Source organism: Rhinopithecus roxellana, chromosome 18, assembly GCF_007565055.1.
Source record: "Rhinopithecus roxellana isolate Shanxi Qingling chromosome 18, ASM756505v1, whole genome shotgun sequence".
NCBI classification, from domain to species: Eukaryota; Metazoa; Chordata; class Mammalia; order Primates; family Cercopithecidae; genus Rhinopithecus; species Rhinopithecus roxellana.
Genome location: NC_044566.1, coordinates 46,467,191 through 46,488,992, shown reverse-complemented (window position 1 = coordinate 46,488,992; position 21,802 = coordinate 46,467,191). Strand labels below are relative to the sequence as shown.

The 21,802-nt window shown below is 40.8% G+C and overlaps 1 protein-coding gene across 2 annotated transcripts in view; it reads right to left on the bottom strand.

Moving 5' to 3' along the window:
• LCP1 (lymphocyte cytosolic protein 1) overlaps positions 1 to 21,802 on the bottom strand; it is a 69,541-nt gene that overhangs the window by 23,299 nt on the left and 24,440 nt on the right. For both annotated transcript variants that reach the window (XM_030922455.1, XM_010358089.2), the window contains 7 exons: positions 11,826 to 11,913; positions 11,048 to 11,211; positions 10,742 to 10,871; positions 7,972 to 8,104; positions 6,334 to 6,415; positions 4,316 to 4,481; positions 1,819 to 1,961 (listed from right to left, as the gene is read on the bottom strand). In XM_030922455.1, the coding sequence (XP_030778315.1) occupies positions 1,819 to 1,961; positions 4,316 to 4,481; positions 6,334 to 6,415; positions 7,972 to 8,104; positions 10,742 to 10,871; positions 11,048 to 11,211; positions 11,826 to 11,889 (882 nt within the window). In that variant the 5' untranslated portion in view covers positions 11,890 to 11,913. The remainder of the gene's footprint in view (positions 1 to 1,818; positions 1,962 to 4,315; positions 4,482 to 6,333; positions 6,416 to 7,971; positions 8,105 to 10,741; positions 10,872 to 11,047; positions 11,212 to 11,825; positions 11,914 to 21,802) is intronic.

The window sequence follows — 21,802 nt, the reverse complement described above, 5'->3', positions numbered from 1 at the left end:
AAAATACAAATTTATTTTTAGTCAATGAGAGCATACAGATTTTCAGGTAGTTTATTTCAATCATTTAATAGTATCTCAATTTCTCTTAAACATTGAAAAATCAGCTGCTTTTTTTTCTCTACAACTGGTTAGGGTAGGAAAGGCATGGGCAGAGGAGAGGTACGCTCCCCACTTTTGGCATCAGAAAGATGAGAACCAGGGTGTGAGTCATTGATGTTGCACCTGGGAAAACTGATCTTCATCTCTCTTCTTTCTACCCTCCCTTCTCTGACCTTTCACTGTAGCTATTTTAAAGTCAGTTACAGTCACATACAGGTGTTAGGCACCAATACCATCTGCTTACCCCGGGTTACGTCTTTTTATTTTGGCTAAGAGTAACCTCATTTCACCTGACTCTTATGAGCCTTTCTCACTCGCTCTAGCCTGGGTATTCTCCTCGCCTTTGCCAATTCTACATGATTTAAAGACATCACCCAAGGTTGCTGGCTACTCAGACATACACATGACAGTGCGGTCAGTCACCGTGCAGCTGCTGCCGGAGAACAGGCACAACACTGCATAAGTAAGTGTTCATCTTGCCAGTTCCCATCTCATACAGACACTTCCCAAAGCACAAAATGGTTGTTCTAGAGAATACAGCCATTTAATGATAGGAAATTAGGTAAATTTACAACTGAGATCAGACAGCCTAATTTTGGCTGAAATGTTTTACAACTGCAGAGCTTAACTGTTGAACACCAAGGGAGATCATGATAGCCAGCTCCGGTTAAACCCCAGTTCGGTTGGTGGTGCTAGAAAAATGTTAATAACCCATGAAAGATGCATAGTTAGAAAGACGGATTTAGCTTAGATCCTAAGAAATGGGGGCTTTCCATCTAGAAGCTTGACTCTGATTGGCATGGTGCCTGACACACCCTGAGTTCTAAATGCCACTGAGTGCACGTCGTGCGGCAGTGGGAAACTGTTCCTCAGAGAATTGGAAGCCTAGGTGTACTCCTGTTGAGTCATGTGAACTTTCCTCTGACTCTTTCTCTTTGGGGAAAAGTTATTTAACTTTTGAGAAAGTGGAGACTGAAGTATTTTCCTGGTGTTGCATCCCAGCATCTCCTCTCTTTCCTTCTAGGGACTGCTTTCCACTCCTTTCTGCTCCTTAACCACTTTCTATCTTCATCCATCTGTCATCATGGCCAACAGCTGTTTTCTTTCACCTTGACATGGAACTTTTCATATACTTGAAAACCACAGTGTATTCCTGCCTCAGCCTTTCCCCTATGGACCTCTTTGTCTCTTTATCTGTAAAATGAGAGGATGATAACCCTTACCTCATGGGGTTGTTGTAAGGATTCAATAAGAGAATACATATATAAATCGGTTGGAACAGTGCCTGGCATGTTGCAGACACCATGTTTGCTATTATTAGTGTAACTATAAGAGTCATCTTCATTTAATTTTTTAAAATGAATTCCCATCTGCTGCTCCCATTTATGAAACCAGAGACATTACAGACCTACATATATTCCCTTTACTTGGACAGCAGACTGTTCTCTTGCTCTTCCTCTAGCTCACCTTTGTCCCTCTACTTCCTGATATGGAAACTCCAATTGAGACGCTGCGCTAGGACTCCAGGCAGATCTGTGTGTGGCCCAGGACTAGAGCAGCAGATGGGCTCTTAAGGACAGTGAACACCTCCAAAACAGCACCAGACTAACCCTGGAGCTTCTGAAGAGACGAAGCCCCATATCTTTGTCTTTTCTTTATTAATGCCCAAATTCCCCTTCACTGCTGCAAAGAGTCATGTTCAAACAACGCTCCTCCTACCTTGATGTCAGTACTGAAGTTGCCAATTTTGTTGCAGCCTGCATTTTCCAGGTGGTAATTAGCCCACCTCAGCAAGAGCTCTTCAGGGGAGAGTTTCATCAAATCCTCCAGGCTCTCACCTTCTCTCAAAAGAGCAATCAGAGCTAAAGAAGCACAAAAACCAAAGAAAAATAAATGCAGTGATGTTGGGGGAGGGAGGGCTTGGATAGCTTTCCTTCTTTTTTTTTTTTTTTGTGATGGAGTCTTGCTCTGTTGCCCAGGCTGGAGTGCAATGGCGTGATCTCGGCTCACTGCAAGCTCCGCCTCCCGGGTTCACACCATTCTCCTGCCTCAGCCTCCCAAGTAGCTGGGACTACAGGCACCCGCCACCACACCCAGCTAATAATTTTTTGTATTTTCAGTAGAGACAAGGGTTCACCATGTTAGTCAGGATGGTCTCGATCTCCTGACCTCATGATCCGCCCACCTCGGCCACCCAAAGTGCTGGGATTACAGGCCTGAGCCACTGCGCCCAGCTGGGCTTGGCTGTAACTTTCATTGAGCTCTGCTAAAGAGCTAAAGATAACAACGTTACCTCTTTGGGGTAAAGGTTCTTGTAGCCTTTCCCAAGGATTAAATATTTTATTATTATTCCCTTAAAAGAGGTGTAAGCTATTGTGAGCTTATTTATTGTCCCCATTTTTCAGATGGAGAAAACAAGGCACAGTGAATCTCAATGCTATGTTTAAGAACATTTGGGCAGAGCCATAAAAATAACCAAGGCTACTGGCTCGGATGTTTTGCTGGGTCTGTCAAACCACATTTCACAATATTACAACACTTTGCTTTTAAGAGATCAATTTTGTAATAATAACAATGTTCTCTTGTCTATTCCCATAGGTGTTTTATATTTCAAGTGCTTACCTGTCTAATTATAGCAACTCTCTAATGTAATCAACTCTCCTCTATGTTTTCCCAGACAAGTAAATATTTTTTGCTTAGCTAGAAGGTTTAAATTTAGCTGAGGTCATTATTTGAAGATCAATATTCTTTCTCACAGGTTCTAAGATCCCTATTTCCTCTCCCCCACCTTCTTTATATTATTTTGAATACATTGGTTTTTAAATAATATTTCAGGATTCTTCATTGGTTATTGTGATTTGGACATACAAATAAAAGTATGTATAACTAAAGACTAGAACTTAGCTACAGATTTCATAGTGGTAGGATTCGTACCTGAAAACTAAAAGATAACACTGTGTTTTGTATGATACTTCCCAAGATTGGCTACCTCTTGTTTAAGCCACGGGGCTGTCACTGTTTAAACACAGATAAGATGCTGAGAGAAGACGCAATAAGATTGACAGCTACATATTTAGTTGAGAACTCTGAAACCCTACATGGAATTTTCTACAGTCTTTAAAAATTTTTCTTCTATCCTGTATAGATTTAAGGTGTATAACGTGATGTTTTGGTATACTTATCTTGGTAGACACATACATAGTAAGGTGGTTACTGTTGGTCAAGCAAATTAACATACCCACATCTCATATCATTACCTTTCTTTTTTTTTTTTTTGAGACGGAGTCTCGCTCTGTTGCCCAGGCTGGAGTGCAGCGGCGAGATCTCGGCTCACTGCAAGTTTCGCCACTGGGTTCACGCCATTCTCCTGCCTCAGCCTCCCGAGTAGCTGGGACTACAGGCGCCCGCCACCACGCCCAGATAATTTTTTTGTATTTTTAGTAGAGATGGGGTTTCACCATGTTCGCCAGGATGGTCTCGATCTCCTGACCTCGTGATCAGCCCGCCTCGGCCTCCCAAAGTGCTGGGATTACAAACGTGAGCCACTGTGCCCGGCCTCCCTCCCTTCCTCCTTCCTTCCTTCTCTCTCTCTCTCTCTTTCTCTCTCTCTTTCTTTCTTTCTCTCTCTCTGTCTCTTTCTTTCTTTTTTTTTTTTGGTAGGAAGAGTACCTGAAATCTACTTTCTTGGCAAATTACCAGTACACAATATTATTAACTATAGCCCTCATGCTGTTTAGATCTCCACTTATTCATCCCATATAATTGCAACCTTGAACCCTTTGACCTATACCTTCCTCTGTAGTTTTGATAAGAAATAGACCAAGTTCCTCCTAATCTGGTACCATCACTATAGTATATGAATGTGAGTTGCTTGCTTCACAAAATGCAAGTTAAAAGTCCTCTTATTTGTTACAAAGTATCTAAAGGCAAAGTGAGTTCTGAAGAAACCTCTTGGGATTACAGTGGCAAACATTCAAGACTGAGCCCTATGCTCCAAACAAGCATTATTGTTAGTCTGTGGTCTTAAAAAGCCTTTGCTCTATCATTAAAAAATGTCTGGTCTGTGTGTCTAGAATCTGTTACACGAACACCATGGAATCAACATAACCATGTAGTTTTCAAAACTTGAGAATTTCTGACATCTTCCTCCTCCAGTCCCCAGCACATAAGTTATTAGAAAGCTGTGTCATAAATGACCTTTGGGACTTGGTCTTACCTTCATTTCTGCTGAGTTCGATGTCAGCAAATAACCCAATCTTGATGACTTGCCACAGAAGTCCCAGGACCAGATAAGGCTTCCCCTCCTTCAGGTCCTCAGCCCCTATGTTGACCACATGGCACCCGATGGCTGAGGCAGAGTTCAGAGCCAAGTTCAGATTTTCCTGAGGGAAAAAAAGTATGCAAGTTTTTGTTCTATGACTTTGTAGATGTCCAACAATACTGATGGCAACAGCAACAATGTTTTCCTTCTGTGAAGGTCACAGGTTTAGAGTCATGGTCTTCACTCATTTTAACAATGAGAAAAAACAGTGACTCATAACCAGAAGAGAAAATCCAGTAACCCAAACACTGAGCTCATGCAGTGGTCCATTCAATCAAACCAGCACCATAACTTGAAGGCCCATTCTGGTTGGCATGAGACTAATGAGGCCTATATTTTTCCATCTTGCTCTGTGATGAAGCTGACACACACAACATCTCTGCTGGCCAACAATAAAGGGGCACCTTTGAGGAAGTCATTGTCCTGTCACTGGCCATCATGAACTAGATGATTGTTGATGTAAATCAAGATCATAAAAGAGAGTAGCAGAAGAGGTTTTTGACTTGCAGATTGTGTGTTAAGAAACTGAAAAAGGCTAGGCACGGTGGCTCATACCTGTAATCCCAGCACTTTGAGAGGTCAAGGTGGGTGGATCACCTAAGGTCAGTAGTTTGAGACCAGTCTGACCAACATGGTGAAACCCCATTTCTACTAAAAATACAAAAATCAGCTGGATGTGATGGCGGGTGCCTATAATCCCAGCTACTCAGAAGGCTGAGGCAGGAGAACCCAGGAAGCAGAAGTTGCAGTGAGCCGAGATCGCGCCATTGCACTCCAGCCTGCGCAACAAGAGTGAAACTCCATCTCAAAAAAAAAAAAAAGAAAAAAGAAAATGAAGATGAAAAATAGATACAATTAAAATTCCTGGAAAAGATGCAGTGGTTTTTACTAGGTCGATTTGTTGAGTATCCGTAATAACTAGGGAACCCGAGTATACACACACACACTCATAGATTCTATGTTCTTATGAGTAACAACAATGCAGGTAATGTAACTCACATATAGTTGAGAGAGAGTCAAGGAAGATTTCAGTCAAGACTCTCTATGTACTATTCTTGGGTTTAAAAAGGAAGAGATATCAGTGTCAGAGATGTATAGAAATTGTTTTAATTGACAAATTAAAAACAAAGCAAAGGCTACCAGTGAATTAGGAAAAGAACTATCAGAAGAAAAGTGGGTCCTTGTTCTAGTGCTCAAATGATGAGTGAAAAATACTGTTTCTATATATGGTCAAGATTATGAGTAAATTTAACATTAAATGCATTCATACGTGTTTAATCATTGTTCTCAATTTGATTCATTTCCATTTTTAAAGTACACAAGTTTGTTGAAATCCACACAGGAGATAATGTATTGTTCGTGATTTAAGAAGTTAGATATGGTTTCTTAGTAAGAGAATTACAGTAATGTTAAAATATTGGAAGACTACACAGAAATACACTTACTGCTGGTTACCATTCCAGTTAATCAACAAATTGATGGAATAAAAGCAAGTTGTATCTATTATACTCGTGGCTGTGGCCAATATTACTATGAAGGCTGCCAGAGTACTTCCCATTTTTCACCCCTTGCTTCTTAGAAAGGCTTATGTTTTCAGCTAAAATGCTATTTATTTGGCATCAAATCAAAGATAAATTGCTAAGAAAAGCTTGAGTTAAAACTTTAGCCAAAGTGAATTTTATTCCTAAGTGGCCAAAACAAAACATACAAAGCCCCAGCTGCTACCACTCCACCAGTCTCCTTCCTTGCTGCTCAGATATGTATCCCTTTATCCCTGAAGTATGACTAGTCACCAGCCCAAAGCCTGGGTTTTGGGAATGATGTCTGAGCCCCTGAAAAAGGCTGACTCAGCAGTTATGATGCTCATTGATGCCAAACAATTCCTGTATTACGATAATGGTGGGAAGACATACCTGAATGGTGAAAGGGGTGAGCTTCTTTTTGTTGATTGTTCTTTCATCAATTGTGTCTGGCACTGACAGGTTGATCATTTTACTGAAAGAGAAACACTTAAATTAAAGAAAGCTGTCTTCTGAATAACAGAGCCCAGTAATATTGAATTTAAATTCTAGCAAGACCATAATCAAAGAAGACAGCAACAGACTCTGTGATGTTTAGACATAAAATCAGTTATGCCATTTGACTAGACTCAAACTATCTGCGGGAAAGGTGAATACTACTGAAGCCATATTAATATATTGAGGTTGGAAGTGAGGACCCCACTTCATTCTCTCACCTAAACAGCTGCAAAATTATCCTGATTTTCTTAGCACATTAGGAAATTCTGGGTGGATAATCAAAGTAATTGTACCATAAATACTTTATTTTCTTAGCCATGAAAATTGTCCACATTATATAAAAGACTATCTATAAAATTCTGAGCTTATATAATACCTACATTTCTATTTGACACCGGACCAAACTTTATATCTTCAGCTAATCATGTTATAACGTTTTTATATTCTTCTCAGTGCCCTAGGCTGACTACCAATGAGTCACAGGGGTCTTAGAAGGTAAAACTAGGAGATTGAGGGAAGACCATGGGGGGCCTTGGATAGCAACCTAAAAGCTAGAATTCTTATTTTTTTTTTTTATAGCAATTGAACCTTTTAAAAATGAATTATCAGGACAAACTCTAATAAATAAAATATCAAGAGTAGAATTGCTCTGGTCAGGGCAGAGGAGAAAGTTCAATGTCTTGCCCACCCATCGTTTCCTTTAAGTCCTGAGTCCCCCACATATCAAGCACCTCAAGTCATCTTACTTACAGCATGGCCTGTGATGACAGAGAACCTGCTGAAGCAAGAGCTACAGAGGGATTTTCAAAGACGCCATGCTGCATTGACCAGCACCGTATTTAGAGGCCTCCCGTGGATAGGATGCATTCCCCCTTTTCCAGGTGTCCTCAATGTTTGAGTTGTGGATTTCTGTGCCCCACTCAAAGGTTTCTTTGCTTAAGGACTACAGTTTAAGGACTCCTTCCATCATCCTGCTGCTGTTATCAATTCTATCTGCTTTCATGGTGAGCCATGCCCAGATGAAGCAAGCAGCATATATTCCAAACATATATAACCAGGAAAATTGTCCCCATTACATAAAACACTATCTATCTACTTCTGAGCGTATATAATGTCTACATTTCTATTTGATGCCTGGTCCACCTTTATACTTTTAACTTGTCATCAGATAAACTTTTTAATGTCCTTCTATAGTCACTATTTAATCAGTACTTTATAAATTTCCCCCACTTAATTATCTAATACATTGATTAGACATCTAATGCTTTTGACTTGGTGTTACTATACCTTCCACGTTTATCTCTATAATGTGTATCCCTCCCCTCCACTCAAGCAGTAGCAATTTTACATTTCTCATTATAAATTGTTTTTGAATTGAGTTTGCTGTCCTGGACCTGGCCAAGTGAAAGTCCAGAAAAGCCTTCTAGGTGCAGCTGAGCACCAAACAACATTGGCCTAGGATTAATACAATTAATTGTTGATGGTCTAGAAAATGGGCAATTCTTTGGAAACCAAGAAAGAAGTATTATTTACCAAAGGACAATGCCATCTCCAACAGCATTAAAGAGATCATTCGTGTTTGGATTCATTGGGATGACATGCTGACAGTCAGGATCATTTTCCAGTGCTTTGTTTATCCAGTTGACAAAGGCATACTTTTCTTCCTCTGCAAGTAAATGACTAGAGTGACTCATTTGCAAAGTGAAACTCTATTATAAACAAAATTATGCATGTGGATCTTAAATTCTCATTCCCAGCAGAAAGACGTGAGTTTATTCAGTCCATTATCTTATCATCTCATATTTATTAACATTTAAAAATCTCGGCCGGGCGCGGTGGCTCAAGCCTGTAATCCCAGCGCTTTGGGAGGCCGAGACGGGCGGATCACGAGGTCAGAAGATCGAGACCATCCTGGCTAACATGGTGAAACCCCGTCTCTACTAAAAAATACAAAAAACTAGCCGGGTGAGGTGGCGGGCGCCTGTAGTCCCAGCTACTCGGGAGGCTGAGGCAGGAGAATGGCGTAAACCCGGGAGGCGGAGCTTGCAGTGAGCTGAGAGCCGGCCACTGCACTCCAGCCCGGGCGACAGAGCGAGACTCCGTCTCAAAAAAAAAAAAAAAAAAAAAAAAAAAAAAAAAATCTCAGAGCACTTGGGAAATAGGCATTGAGTCTATGTTTACTCCAAGTCATAAAACATAAAGCAAACAGATTTAAAAACTCTCTATTCCTTTTTTTTTTTTTTGAGATGAAGAATCGCACTGTCGCCCAGACTAGAGTGCAGTGGCGTGAGCTTGGCTCACTGCAAGCTCTGCCTCCCAGGTTCACGCCATTCTCCTGCCCCAGCTTCCTGAGTAGCTGGGACTACAGGTGCCCGCCACAATGCCCAGCTAATTTTTTGTATTTTTAGTAGAGATGGGGTTTCACTGTACTAGCCAGGACAGTCTCGATCTCCTGACCTCGTGATCCACCCACCTCAGCCTCCCAAAGTGCTGGGATTGCAGGCCGCACTGGCCAAAACTAACTCTCTATTTCTATATATATGCATAATCCAGATATATATTTATATGTAGAAGCAAATATATACATGTTTATTTTCTATATATAAATACATAATAAAAAATATTTTATTTATATGTGCATGTATATATGTATACACACACATATATTTTATTTATATGCAAAAATATTTTATTTATATGTGCATGTATATATGTATACACACGCACATATAAATACAAATGTGATCTAATTCTTAACAGGACAAAACTCAGGATTCCTCTTTTAGCCCTGCTGGTTTAAATGTTGGATCACTGTGGACAGTGAGTTTCTTGATACAATTATAATAAAATTGCTATAAAATAAAATCATTTGGATATACTCTTTTTTTCCTATCAGTAAAGCTGCTAGAAAGTGATTTTTAGATATTTAATAAAAGCTCAAGTTATGTCTTCATAGCGTAGCACTGTGTTTCCCAAACTGTCTTTGAAAACAGTGGTGTCCGCATGTTCTCACTCATAGGTGGGAACTGAACAATGAGATCACTTGGACTCGGGAAGGGGAACATCACACCCCAGGGCCTATCATGGGGAGGGGGGAGGGGGGAGGGGGGAGGGGGGAGGGGGGAGGGGGGAGGGATTGCATTGGGAGTTATACCTGATATAAATGATGAATTGATGGGTGCTGACGAGTTGATGGGTGCAGCACACCAACATGGCACAAGTATACATATGTAACAAACCTACATGTTATGCACATGTACTCTAGAACTTAAAGTATAATTTTAAAAAAAAAATTAAAAAAAAAAAAGAGTGAAGCAATCTGAAAAAAAAAAAAAAAAAGAAAAGAAAACAGTGGTGTCCCTCAGAGAAATCTTGAGTCATAAAAGTTTGGGAAACACTGTGTAGTGTATCTCTGACTTATGCACATTTGCCCCAGCAGGTTCTGAAAATTCCTGTATTTAAAGACAAAAGGCCAAACATTGTCTTAGCAACTATAGATGGTATTTAATCATGAACTTATCTTTTTTCTTATTTTTTTTTTTTTTTGAGACAGAGTCTTGCTCTGTCACCGGGCTGGAGTGCAATGGTACAATCTTGGCTCACTGCAACCTCTGCCTCCTGGGCTCAAGCGATTCTCCTGCCTCAGCTTCCCAAGTAGCTGGGATTACAGGCATGTGCCACCGCACCCAGTAGAGACGGGATTTCACCATGCTGCCTAGGATAGTCTTCAACTCCTGACCTCAGGTGATCCACCCGCCTTGGCCTCCTAAAGTGCTGGGATTACAGGTGTGAGTCACCGCGCCCAGCCTCATGAGCTTATCTCTAAGATCAACTAGCGTTTTGAAGAACTCAGTTTTGGAAATGTTGCAATAACTATACTGTTTGGCCTGTTGGAAGTTTCCATTATGGCTGTTGGATGGCAGCCTTCAGAATAAATATACAAATTTATTCAAAATCAATGAAAACATAATTTTTTGATCACTTAGCAGGTGTTAAAAATTATCATGAAGTTTAAAGATACAAGCTTGAGTAGCTAATTTTGTCCATAAGATTTAGAAAGGAATTTGGGCAGCCTTTAACAATTGTTTAAATGCTGATCAAATCATTTTGTATTGGACCCTACCCAGAGCTAGGACTGCTCCCATATTATGTACCTGGAACTGACCCACTTAGTCACAAGAAAATCGGGAGTCATCCATAAAGTTGTGTTTGCTTCTGTCTTTGTTTACATCCCTTAGGTTTGAATACCAAGTTTAGAATCTGTAATCCTGAAATCCTGCTCCCACCCAGGAGTTAAGCCTACCTGAATAGGAGTGTTGGGTGCCAACACTAGACTGCTCTGAAGTACCACCGATCGCACAAATCCCTTCCTTCTTATTGATTGCTTTTCTAAAGGTCTTGGCAACATCTGTGCTTTTTAGGCCATGGAAAATCTGCAAAAATATAATGTATCTTTAGAAACTCAAGCAGTGATCAAGAAAATCACAAAGAAAAGAATATGTAATGTTGAAGCACGGAGGGAAGGAATGTCTTTCTGGATATTTTTAAAAATGGAATTCAAGTTCCAAGAGTTTCAAATGTGTCTCCTGATATTCTACATGGTACTCACCTTGATAAACTCATCAAAGCTGATCCTTCCATCTTGGTCCAGATCACCTGTAGCCATCAGGTTTTCTGTAATTTCTCTTACTCTATACCCAGGCAAAGGCAAACAAGCAGCCTTGAACAAGTCATTCAACTCATTGAAGCTGATGTATCCATTGCCATCAGTATCTGTAATATACACAATACACTGAAGCTGCAGGACAATTCAGTCAACAACTTTTAGAGAGAGGTGAGGGAAGAGGACTAGATGGAAGGTGAAGGGATGAGAGAGGCTATCATTCAGGCATTGAGGCATGATCCCATAGAAGAGTCAGAATCTCACAAGACGCCTGTTACTATTGAATAGGGGCACTAGCATTACTTTCAACATCCACAGTAAAAGAGTCATGATTTCTATAAGGTACCTCTGTTTCCACAAAGAACTCTTATGGAAACTCTTAAGGAAACCACAGGTTTAGTGATAAAGAGTAAGAGGAAGTATGTGATGGTATTAAAATCAAGGAAACAGCAAAAAAGAAGACAAGATGTAAAAGACAAGACTTATGAACCATTTCCAGGAACAAACTATGTAAGAGTAGAGTCCATATTCCATGTTTTGATAGAAAAAGTAATTTTCTTAAAGCATATCTTTCAAAAATAAGTTCTCCCAGCTCCTCTAAACGAACACTACTGGTTTCTTGTCACCTCTGTAATTTTGCTCATGTTCCCATTTCATTGAATCTACCCTGAAGCTACTCAGTGAAGAAGAGAATGATGCAATTTGGGGTGCCAGGTCTACTCACCAACTTTGGCAAAAGCTTCTCTGAGCTCCATCATTTCCTCATCGGACACTGATCCTCTGGCCATTTTTTATTGCTTTAGGTAACAGATCTGGAGAGAAGAAGAACATAAGGGATAACTTTTATGCATCTGAATTTTTAAAATACCACATTAAGAAGCAATTCCCATTTATTACATGAAGAAATATTCTTCTGCATCCCCCATGATTTAGAACTATCTTTCCAAAATGTAAGTCAGAAATACGCTTTTTCTCAATCTTCCATGTGGTGGTCTCCAAGGATGGCTCTCAACAATTTCTTCCCTCCCAGTCTATACAGACTGCTCCTCACATTAAGAGATAGAGCTTATTTCCCTCCCCTAGAATCTGGGCTGGTTTTTTAACTGCTTTGACCATTACAGGGTGGTAGAAATGATGTCTGCGGCTGGAAGCTTCTGCTTCCTTCCTTTTAGAATACTTATTCTTAAGAAGCTCCCTCTTGGTACCCAATTGCCATGACATGAGACATTCAAGCCACATAAAGAAGCCAATGAAGGAGAACTGGGTGCTCTGGTTAACAACCCTGCTGAGATCCCATCTGACAGCCAGCATCAATGCCAGCAACCTGAGAGGGCCATTTTGGGCTTTCTGGCCCATTTGAGCTCCTAGATGACCACATTCCCAGCCAACATCACATTAAGCAGAATCGCCCAGCTGTGCTCAGTTAGCCAAAAGAACAGAGATGACAAAACGAGTGATGTCTTAAATCACTACGTTTTAGAGTAGTTACACAGCAATAGGCAACTAAAACACTAAACTTTTACACAAATGTCTTTTTTAAGAGGTATCTTCACGTTCATATTTAAAATTAGTATTTGACTAAGCCAACAGATACAGTTTATAACTTCAAAGGAAGTTAATCAAAACTCTCCATATTATTTAGGGATGAACAAAAGGAAGCTGACCCTCTTATAATTCAGCTATGGGAATCTGAGGCGCTTTCAAGGTGTTTTCTTCTCAGAAAAGCAACAGTTTTGCTGAGACACAGTGCTTGAGTAATTTCCCTTTTCCTGTGCATTACTGCTGCCCTCTAGTGGGTGAGAGGAAAATAAAACAGAAAATGGATGATAATCTGCATGCCCCTAGCTAATCCACACCGGCCGGGCGCGGTGGCTCACGCCTGTAATGCCAGCACTTTGGGAGGCTGAGGCGGGCGGATCACGAGGTCAGGAGATCAAGACCATCCTGGCTAACACGGTGAAACCCCATCTCTACTAAAAATACAAAAAACTAGCCGGGCGTGGTGGCGGGCGCCTGTAGTCCCAGCTACTCGGGAGGCTGAGGCAGGAGAATGGCGTGAACCCGGAAGGCGGAACTTGCAGTGAGCCGAGATGGAGCCACTGCACTCCAGTCTGGGTGACAGAGCGAGACTCCATCTCAAAAAAAAGAAAAAAAAAAAAAAATCGGAGACCCACTGAAGCTTGCTGAACTTCCTGGCACAGAGGGGGGAAGTGGGGTGGGAGTGTGGGGTTGGGGTGTTTCTAAGCACAGTTATATTTTGGATGGTTCAGGGAAGTTATCGATTTTAAAATATACATTTGTGACAGGATGTTGTTTTCAGTAGATTTCTTTTTGATATTTTCATGTTATTCTATAGTGCTGTATTTGTTCTTGCTGGCAACCAACAACCACACCAAACAGAAAACAGTCTTAACATCGAAACCTGTAGGCCAAAAATGCATCACACTCAATTTTGCAAATCCATATCCATTATCCACCAAATTACCATCCTGCCACATACATATATCAGTGGTTTCAAACTTCTGTTTCATCAAGCAACTCTTTGTTGACAGAAACCTTACATGTAAGCAAACAAATTAACAACTCTGAAGGTCTTTGGTTGAAAAAACCCAAATGTCCCCCTGCCCCTGGTATCTTATCTCCTTGTCACCTTCATCTGTGGGAACTCCAGGGAGCATGATTGGAAAATCATAGAATTATATATGTGTTCATTTAAATTTAAATGTATTCATTAAAAATATATTTTTGATATTAATACAAATTTTATTTTAGTATTATTTGTCTTATATATCTAAGAAAGTATTGGTACATTGGATCTTTTAAAGGATGACAGAAACTGTTGAGGGGTTAATTGTATTAAAAATACAATCTCACTTACACATCACAATAATCCTAAGAGACAGGCACTGGCTATCTGGCTTTCTGGTCTTCTCTTTCTCTCCCTCCCTCTCTTCCTTTCTTCTTTCCTTCTTCCTTCCTTCTTTCCTACCTTACTTCCTTCCTTTCTCTTTCTACTTTTTCAGAATGCCTTTTTCCAAAAATAATTTGAGCTAAGTTACAAAGATATATCCAAACCTAAGAGTTAAACCAACTAAATGATGTCACTGATAAGAAAGAAAATGTAACTGAAATAGGATGATGATCAGGAGGAACTCTAATACTTAAAATACATGCCTAAGACCCTGCATGTTTTGCTACAAGTAGGCTGAAAATCTAGCTCCAAGTTCTCTAGAAGCTAAGGCAAAAAGGGAAGTATCATCGGTTATACAATTCACTATCTATGAGACAAACCAATTTTCTTAGGGCAGTAGATCTGATGTCTGACAACAAAATCTTCACACAGGCTTTAAGAAGAGGCAATTTGTGGGATGGGGTAAACACAGGTTTTGTGTTTCTTACAGTGTCCTTCAGTGTAGGCTGATGGCATAGGTATGTATATTCTCATTGTATAGACCAGAAAACAGAAGCTCAGAGAAGTTAAGATACAGATCTCAAATCACACAGCTGGTAGAGAAGCAGCCAAGACTCCAATCCTCAAGTCTTTTCTCCTCTCCCTGGCTGTCTACTCAGGTTCTCTGCCTTCATGTTCCTGTTAGACACACATCCCATCCATCCATTTATTCACTCAGCAATAAGTTATTAAGTATATGGACTATGGATAGCCCCACGGGAGATTTTTAAAACTACAATATAGTGAGCTTGTCCAGGCATTCTAGTAGAAAGCTTTTGCTTTCCTGTGTTAAGAAATCAAGGCTTCTGTTTTAAAGAATTAGTATATAACTTTGTATTAATATACTTTGCTAAATTCTTGTGATTAATTTGGCTTGGGTCTCTTTTATACCCTCTACCATATCCACATATGCATGAATAGAAGGCTCTCCAGCTCTCCGGCTGACCAGCCCTTCATGTTTTTAAATGTCTTAAGACCTCTTGGTTCATGGATATTTATGGGATTATAAGATAAATTCATTCATTTAACCAATATTTTATAAATGCCTACTATAAGCCAGGCGCTGTTCTTCATTTTAGGTAAGCACGTCTATATTGACCCAGTTAGTTACCCTGAAAGCATGGAACAATGTCAAAGGTAAGGAGGACAAACAAGATCTCTGACTCTAAACCTGGCCCTAACCCTTGACACAAGAATGTTAGATTTTAGAGCGCTACCAGTAGCTAGTGATAAGTATAAGTAGAAGCAGAGAACAAGACTGCATTCTAAGTGTCACACGTAGGGCCAGCGAAGAAGCAAAACAATTCTAGTGTTGGGTAAAGGAAGAAAATCTACAAAATATCCAAAGATCACGGTACAATGGGAAATTTTATTACCATAAAAATTGCAATGGCGCCTTCATTTAAAAGACATAGAAAGTGCACATTATTTTAAAATCATATTATTGTTAAACCACAGCAGGCAGGTCAAGATGAAAAGCCTTGAGCATCTGTAACAATATTTTTCTACGAGATTTATGAGTGGAGAGGATCAATTCTGAGAAGCCAAACAGCGAGAACACCTTTAAATTTAAAAAACCCAAACCCTCAGTGATTTAACAGCAAATGCAAAAGAGAAGTAGATTGACTTAGTTTAAAAGGTAAAGTGGAGAAGGGATAATCAGCAACTGACATTGCTGTGATACTGTTTGTCGGTGCTGGGCAGAAACATGAATAGATATCTGGAGACAGTCCCTTTTACCATCAGCATGAGCAGCATATCCTGGAAACACAGCCTAACTTCTGGAGACAGAAGGAACCTCATAAATAATTTATTACAATGTCCTCATTTTATAAATAAGGAAAATGAAGGTCCAATGAGAAGAAATGTTTTATCCATGTGAAACTACAGATTCTCAAGGCAGTGCCAGGCTGGAGCTTGTAAATGCAGGTGCTGATGAGCAGAGCAGGGAAAGGATGGAGTTACCATTAGAAGGGCCCCTAAGGTCCATAACTGAGCAGAGACTTTTAAGCAATTAAACTGAATGTGCAAATGGCAGCAATTTCACAAAGCAAAGCAGCAGGAAGGGGATATAATTAATGTAAAAACAGGCAGACCAGATCATTTTTAAGAAAGACATTGAGCCAGGTGCAGTGGCTCATGCCTGTGATCCCAGCATGTTGGGAGGCCGAGGTGCATGAATTGCTTTGAGCTCAGGTGTTCAAGACCAGCCTGGGCAACACGGTGAAACCCCATCTCTATCAAAAATATAAAAATTATCCAGGTGTGGTGGTGCATGCCTGTGATCCCAGCTATTCGGGAGGCTGAGGCGGGAGGATCACTTGAACCCAGGAAGCAGAGGTTGAAGTGAACTGAGATTACACCACTGCACTCCAACCTGGGTGATGGAGCGAGAGTCCATCTTAAAAACAAAAAACAAAACAAAACAAAAGATACCACTGGTGTTGGAATCAAATATTGGGTACTTTACATAGTCCATGAATGTGTTTTCCTAGAAAAAAAATGCACCCATTTTTATTCATGCATATTTGAAAATATGGGTTATGATAATATTAGTAAGATTAATAAGTAATATAAGTAAGATTAATTGGTGATGGCTTTAGTTTGCAAATTACTGGCACCATATAGGCAGCAAACTATAGGGCCATTGCTGCAGTAATGGGCATGCTGAGGCATCTGCAGCTTAAAAGGAGGGGCTAAAGAAAGCATGTATCTTCTGAGGCATAAGTGAGTGGTTTCTTCAGCTCTGCCCGAGTACTCCTGCATTGAGTGTGGTCCTTTTTAATGACTACGTCATCTAAATATGCCCTGCCACAAACCATGTTCAGGTTTTTTGCAAATCCGTGTTCAATTTGGGAACTCCCCTCCTGAATTACTGCCCAAATCAAAAATCTATGATAAGAAGACAAATCATTCATCAAGGTCATGTCTGAGCTGCTAGTTTTTTGTGTGTGTTTGTGTGTGTGAGAGCACTTACATTTATTAAATCAATAGGTGTAGAATCTCAAGACATTGGTCAAAACAAAAAAAGCATTGGTTGTTCATTTTTAAAACTGTTATTATTTTTTAAACCATAAGAAAAAGAAATAGCCCCACCCCAAACTGCAAAAGCCACTCATTTCTTTAAGTCAGTGAGTTTTGAGCTTCTGTTTAAATGGTGCTGGTATTTCCCAAGTCAGTAGCGAAGGGAATTTCTGAGGATGAGTTATCATAAAAGTACCTGCACTTCAGTTCTCTGAAGTCTGAATATAGAAACAATTTGTGGGAGTTTTCTCTTGAACACAGTGCTGCAGAATTTACAGAAGAAGAAACATCCTCTAAAGTAAATGCAAAAATGTAGATGGAATTTTCTCTGAGGAGTTTCATAACTGATAATTAAAAGAAGCAGAAAGGTTGGAAACGGTGACCTGTCTAGAGAGAGATGCTCACGGGCTGGAATCATTTCTGAAAGATAGTAGTGCTGGGCTAGTTGGTATTTTGATTCAATATACTGATGCCGAATCATATAACCTGCCAGGATCAGGGAGGCATCGGTGACCCGGTATCACCTTGCCAAAGGACTCTTTTGAACGTGCCCCACTTTTCCTGCAACTTGATTCAGTAGTTAAAGTAAAACTGGACACTCAGGACTCAAGTTCCTAGCTCTGCCTCAATAATTTCAGTACATTTCCAGAGGAGAAATCATACAACTTCCAAACATCTCAAGAACAATCAGTAATCCAAAACAACACATCATCTAGAAGAACATTCATATTGTAAGCTTTAGCATTAGACTATGACAACTAAAGAAACGAAAAATAAAATATGTAGGACTCTGAAGTAAAATAAAATACCCACACATTTTTTAAAAGCCATCAAGATTAATCTATTTAAGGAAAAACATGGCTTTTACTTAATCCTGTCCCCTTCATTTTATAAAGTAGACCACTGTAGATCTTACTTTGAGAATATATGGAATTTACTGTATATTCTTGGCATATTATATCTCTGTGGATAATGGTATGCCTAACTTTTACATAAAGGATGATTCCGAAAATATAATTTTAAAATGACTTTGTTTTTGAGAAACCAAATAATTATAAATGGCCTTAAATACAGATGGTCAGTTAAAGGGACTCTTATGAATCTTTTTATCAAGTCAGAATCTCCTCCAGATTGTCCTTTTTCTCCCTGTGGATACATGGATTCTCTCAAAGCCTGCTCCAGAGTACAGAATTCTTCTCTCCGCAGGCTCTGATGTAAATGTCATAGGGTGGAAGGTAGAGGGAAGGCTATTCACAGCGTAGACTCAGCGGCTCTCCTCTGACACTGTTATCTCAGGCCACATAAACACTTATGGGAAGCTAACAAGCCAGATTACTGCAAACTTCATCAGCCTCATATTGCTCTGGGTGCCTCTGGTTTGACCACTACATTGAGGGGCTTCTGAAGCTGCGTAGCACATCTTACAAAGCCTGGCTCTGTCACCATCCAAGGAGTTCTCATTCTTGCCTTCTCTCCCTTAGTACATTCCTGATACCTCTGTTTTCTACCATGTTGCCCAATCCCATTAAGAGTGTCACACAAGAACAAGCCTCCTTCAGGAAAAGGGGATACTCCAGGCTGGGGCTTCGGCAGGCCTTTCTCTGCCTTAGCATCTCTCTCCTTCCCTGAGCTATAGACAGTGATGCTTCTGGTACTAACATCTTTAAATTCTACAGCTACCCTTTAGCCCACATTCTACTAGAAGCACTTTAAGATCCAGACCTTCCCCTACTGAAAGTGCAGAGTACCCCAAATGCATCTTTTCAATAAGTTGAATATTATGGGCTAGCTGTTTAACCATGATTGCATTATTGCCTTGATACCAAATGCCATCCATTCGTTCTTCCACTCCACATATGTGTCTATATGCGAAGTACTGCCCTGGCTAGGGGGTTGGAGACGGGCTGCAGGCATGAGTTATACAAAGACTGGAGCTTCATGAAGCCCACAGTCAAATGTCAAGTTTCAAATGCAGCACATGGATTACAGCTAATTTGCTGTGAAAGGGTTAATGCAATGAAAAGAGTTCTGATGATCAAAAACAAACAAGTGAAAAGGTTAAACATGGGACACTGAAGGAAAAATAAAACCAGATTAAGTGTAAGAAATTGGCACAGAGGCTTATCAAAAAAATAAAAATATGAAATACCTAAATCAGCCTAGGCAATTACGATATTGAAATAATTAATATACTTGAACATCTCCAAAGAAATCAAAATGGAAATAACTGGCAGGAAATGGAAGAAAGTGCCAAGCTTGGCAGTCAGGAGACCTAGGCTGCTTCCTGTCTGTGTAACTTCAGGCTCCATCTTGCCTCTATGGGACTCAGTTTTCTCATTTGTAAATTGAGAAGCAGAGTCCCTTCTATGTTAAAACTTCCAAAATTCTATGCAGTAGCTGACAAGTATACATACAAATTAGAGCTAGATTAGAAAGCATTGCAAATGGGTTGAGAAATAGGTGCTGGCACCATCAGCAGCTGCAGCTTTGACCCGGAGGTGCCTCCTGTGAAATGGAGCAAGTGAGGGAGTAGGTAGCTCCCAGCCCAGCCTGGCTCCTGGGGGCTGGGGGGCTATGTTCCAGCTCTTACCTCAGCAGCACGTAAAGCTCTGTCTAGATGCATTCTCCTCACTGGCCCCAGGCAGACGCCCGCTGCTCAGCTCCCTAGCTGCTGGACTGCCCCACACAGAACAGGGAAGTTCCCAGAGCAGCACGCGAGACCTATTTTATAGGATGTCACCACACACAGCTTAAGACACGTTGTTCCAGTTCACTCCTAGCTTCTAGGCAAGACGGTACGCAAACTGTCCCAGAAAGAGAGCCATCTACTATTTTGTTAAAAATATCCAAATAAGGAAATCCTACATCCTCTCTGGTGTCTCATATCCCTACTTTTGTAACCTAAATCTTTTCTGATACGATCAAAGCTCTCTCTTTCTTGGGTTATTCTCAGAGGAAATAGTAGGAGCTGTTCAATTCATAAAAATTCCATCACATGCCTTGGTCTCTTCAGATTCTTGTAACCTGCTTTTTTAGGGCTGATTCTCCAAATCTTTCATATTTTCTTTGCTATCTTCTGGGTCTATGCCAACTTCCTTACAGAATGAATGTAGTAAGAATAGCAGTCATAGAACGTAGAGGTGGAGGGATCTTAGAGATATCTATGTGGCCACTCCCCTGTCACAGAGTCATGAAATGACACCCACGTTAAAGGACATGCCCAACCTCACAGAGCTTATTGGAGGTGTGGCTGGGTCCAGAGTCCAGACCTCCTTATTTCTCTCCTTTCCGCTTTAATAAGTTTTAAACCCTAAGATTGGATTCTTCTCTTTAATTAAGACCTTCTCCACATACAGTAAGAACAATCCCCCAAGATTTCAAATGTCTTACGAATACAATGTCATGTATGTTTCTTGCATACGAAGGGGAATTTATCTAGGTATGGCAAAGGCACTGTTCAGGTTTAGGCTGCAATTAACATGTGCCAAATCACATACAAATATTGTGTATTCCAGGTCACGATGACTCTTCCCTCCCTGCATTTGTCTCTACATTTATTCTATTTTTTGTCCTTAAAGAGACAGATCTCACTATGTTGCCCAGGCAGGAGTGCAGTGGCTCTCACAGGTGTGATCCCATGACTGATCAGCACAGGAGTTTTGACCTGCTCCATTTTTGATGTGAGCCAGCGCACCCACTCCTCCTTAAACAACCTGGTGGTCCCCTGCTCCCATATTGATGCCAAACTTAGTGCTGACACCCAGTTGACATAGCACACTACAGCCCAGAACTCCTAGACTCAAGCCATCCTCCTGCCTCAGCCTCCCGAGTAGCTAGGACCACAGGCGTGCACCACCACACCTTGTTGTACATCGATTCTTGACTAAGGCCCTCCAAATTTCCTTAGCAACCGAAGAGCAAACTCAATTAAAACAACTCACCACGAGATGAAATGTTCAAAAGACAAGACAGCCAAATTCATAGATCAATACTAAAATGACACCTCAGACTTATCACAACAATCATCACGGTTTCGGGCATCCTGTTCTGGAGGCTGGGGAGAATCAGCGAGCCCTTCCTCCTCAGAGCTTTGGTCCAGATATCTGCAGTGTGGTCCCGGTTTCCACTCATCTCTCCTAGCAGATTAGTGTCTGGCACATGCGAGGTACTCAGTAAATGAGCTGTATACCTGAACAAAACAATCTATAAACTAACGGTCTGCAGGACTTGAAAAGTCCCCATCACCTGCTTTGAGGAGTTTAACAATATTCTTGTGTATATACTTAGACAATCCCATCCACTGAAAGGTACAGACACCTAAAACAAGGCTAATAAATGCTTCAAATTCACATTAACCCACTTTGCTGGAAAGACAACTTTGGTGAGTTAATTTGGTGTCTAAAGGGCAGCTGCTGGCCCGAGGTCGTCTGTGAAGTGGCACCTGTACCTGCTCCCCAGCCCTACCTTGCCAGATGCAAAAGCATTTCTGTCTGAGATCACAGATCCTGACACTGGGCTTCTTGGCGCTGTTGCTGTAAACCCTGCTGGCTGCCGGTAATGCTTGGCAGTGGGTCTCTATCCAACTCTGTAGGGCCTGCTTGTAAGCTGAGTGCTGCTGAGGTGGGAGGGAAAGGAACTGTGGAGACAGAGCAGTGACTGAAAGCTGGGCAAACCCATCTGGGATGGACATGTGCGGTGTACCAAGGAGCACGCTGGAAATATAGGTG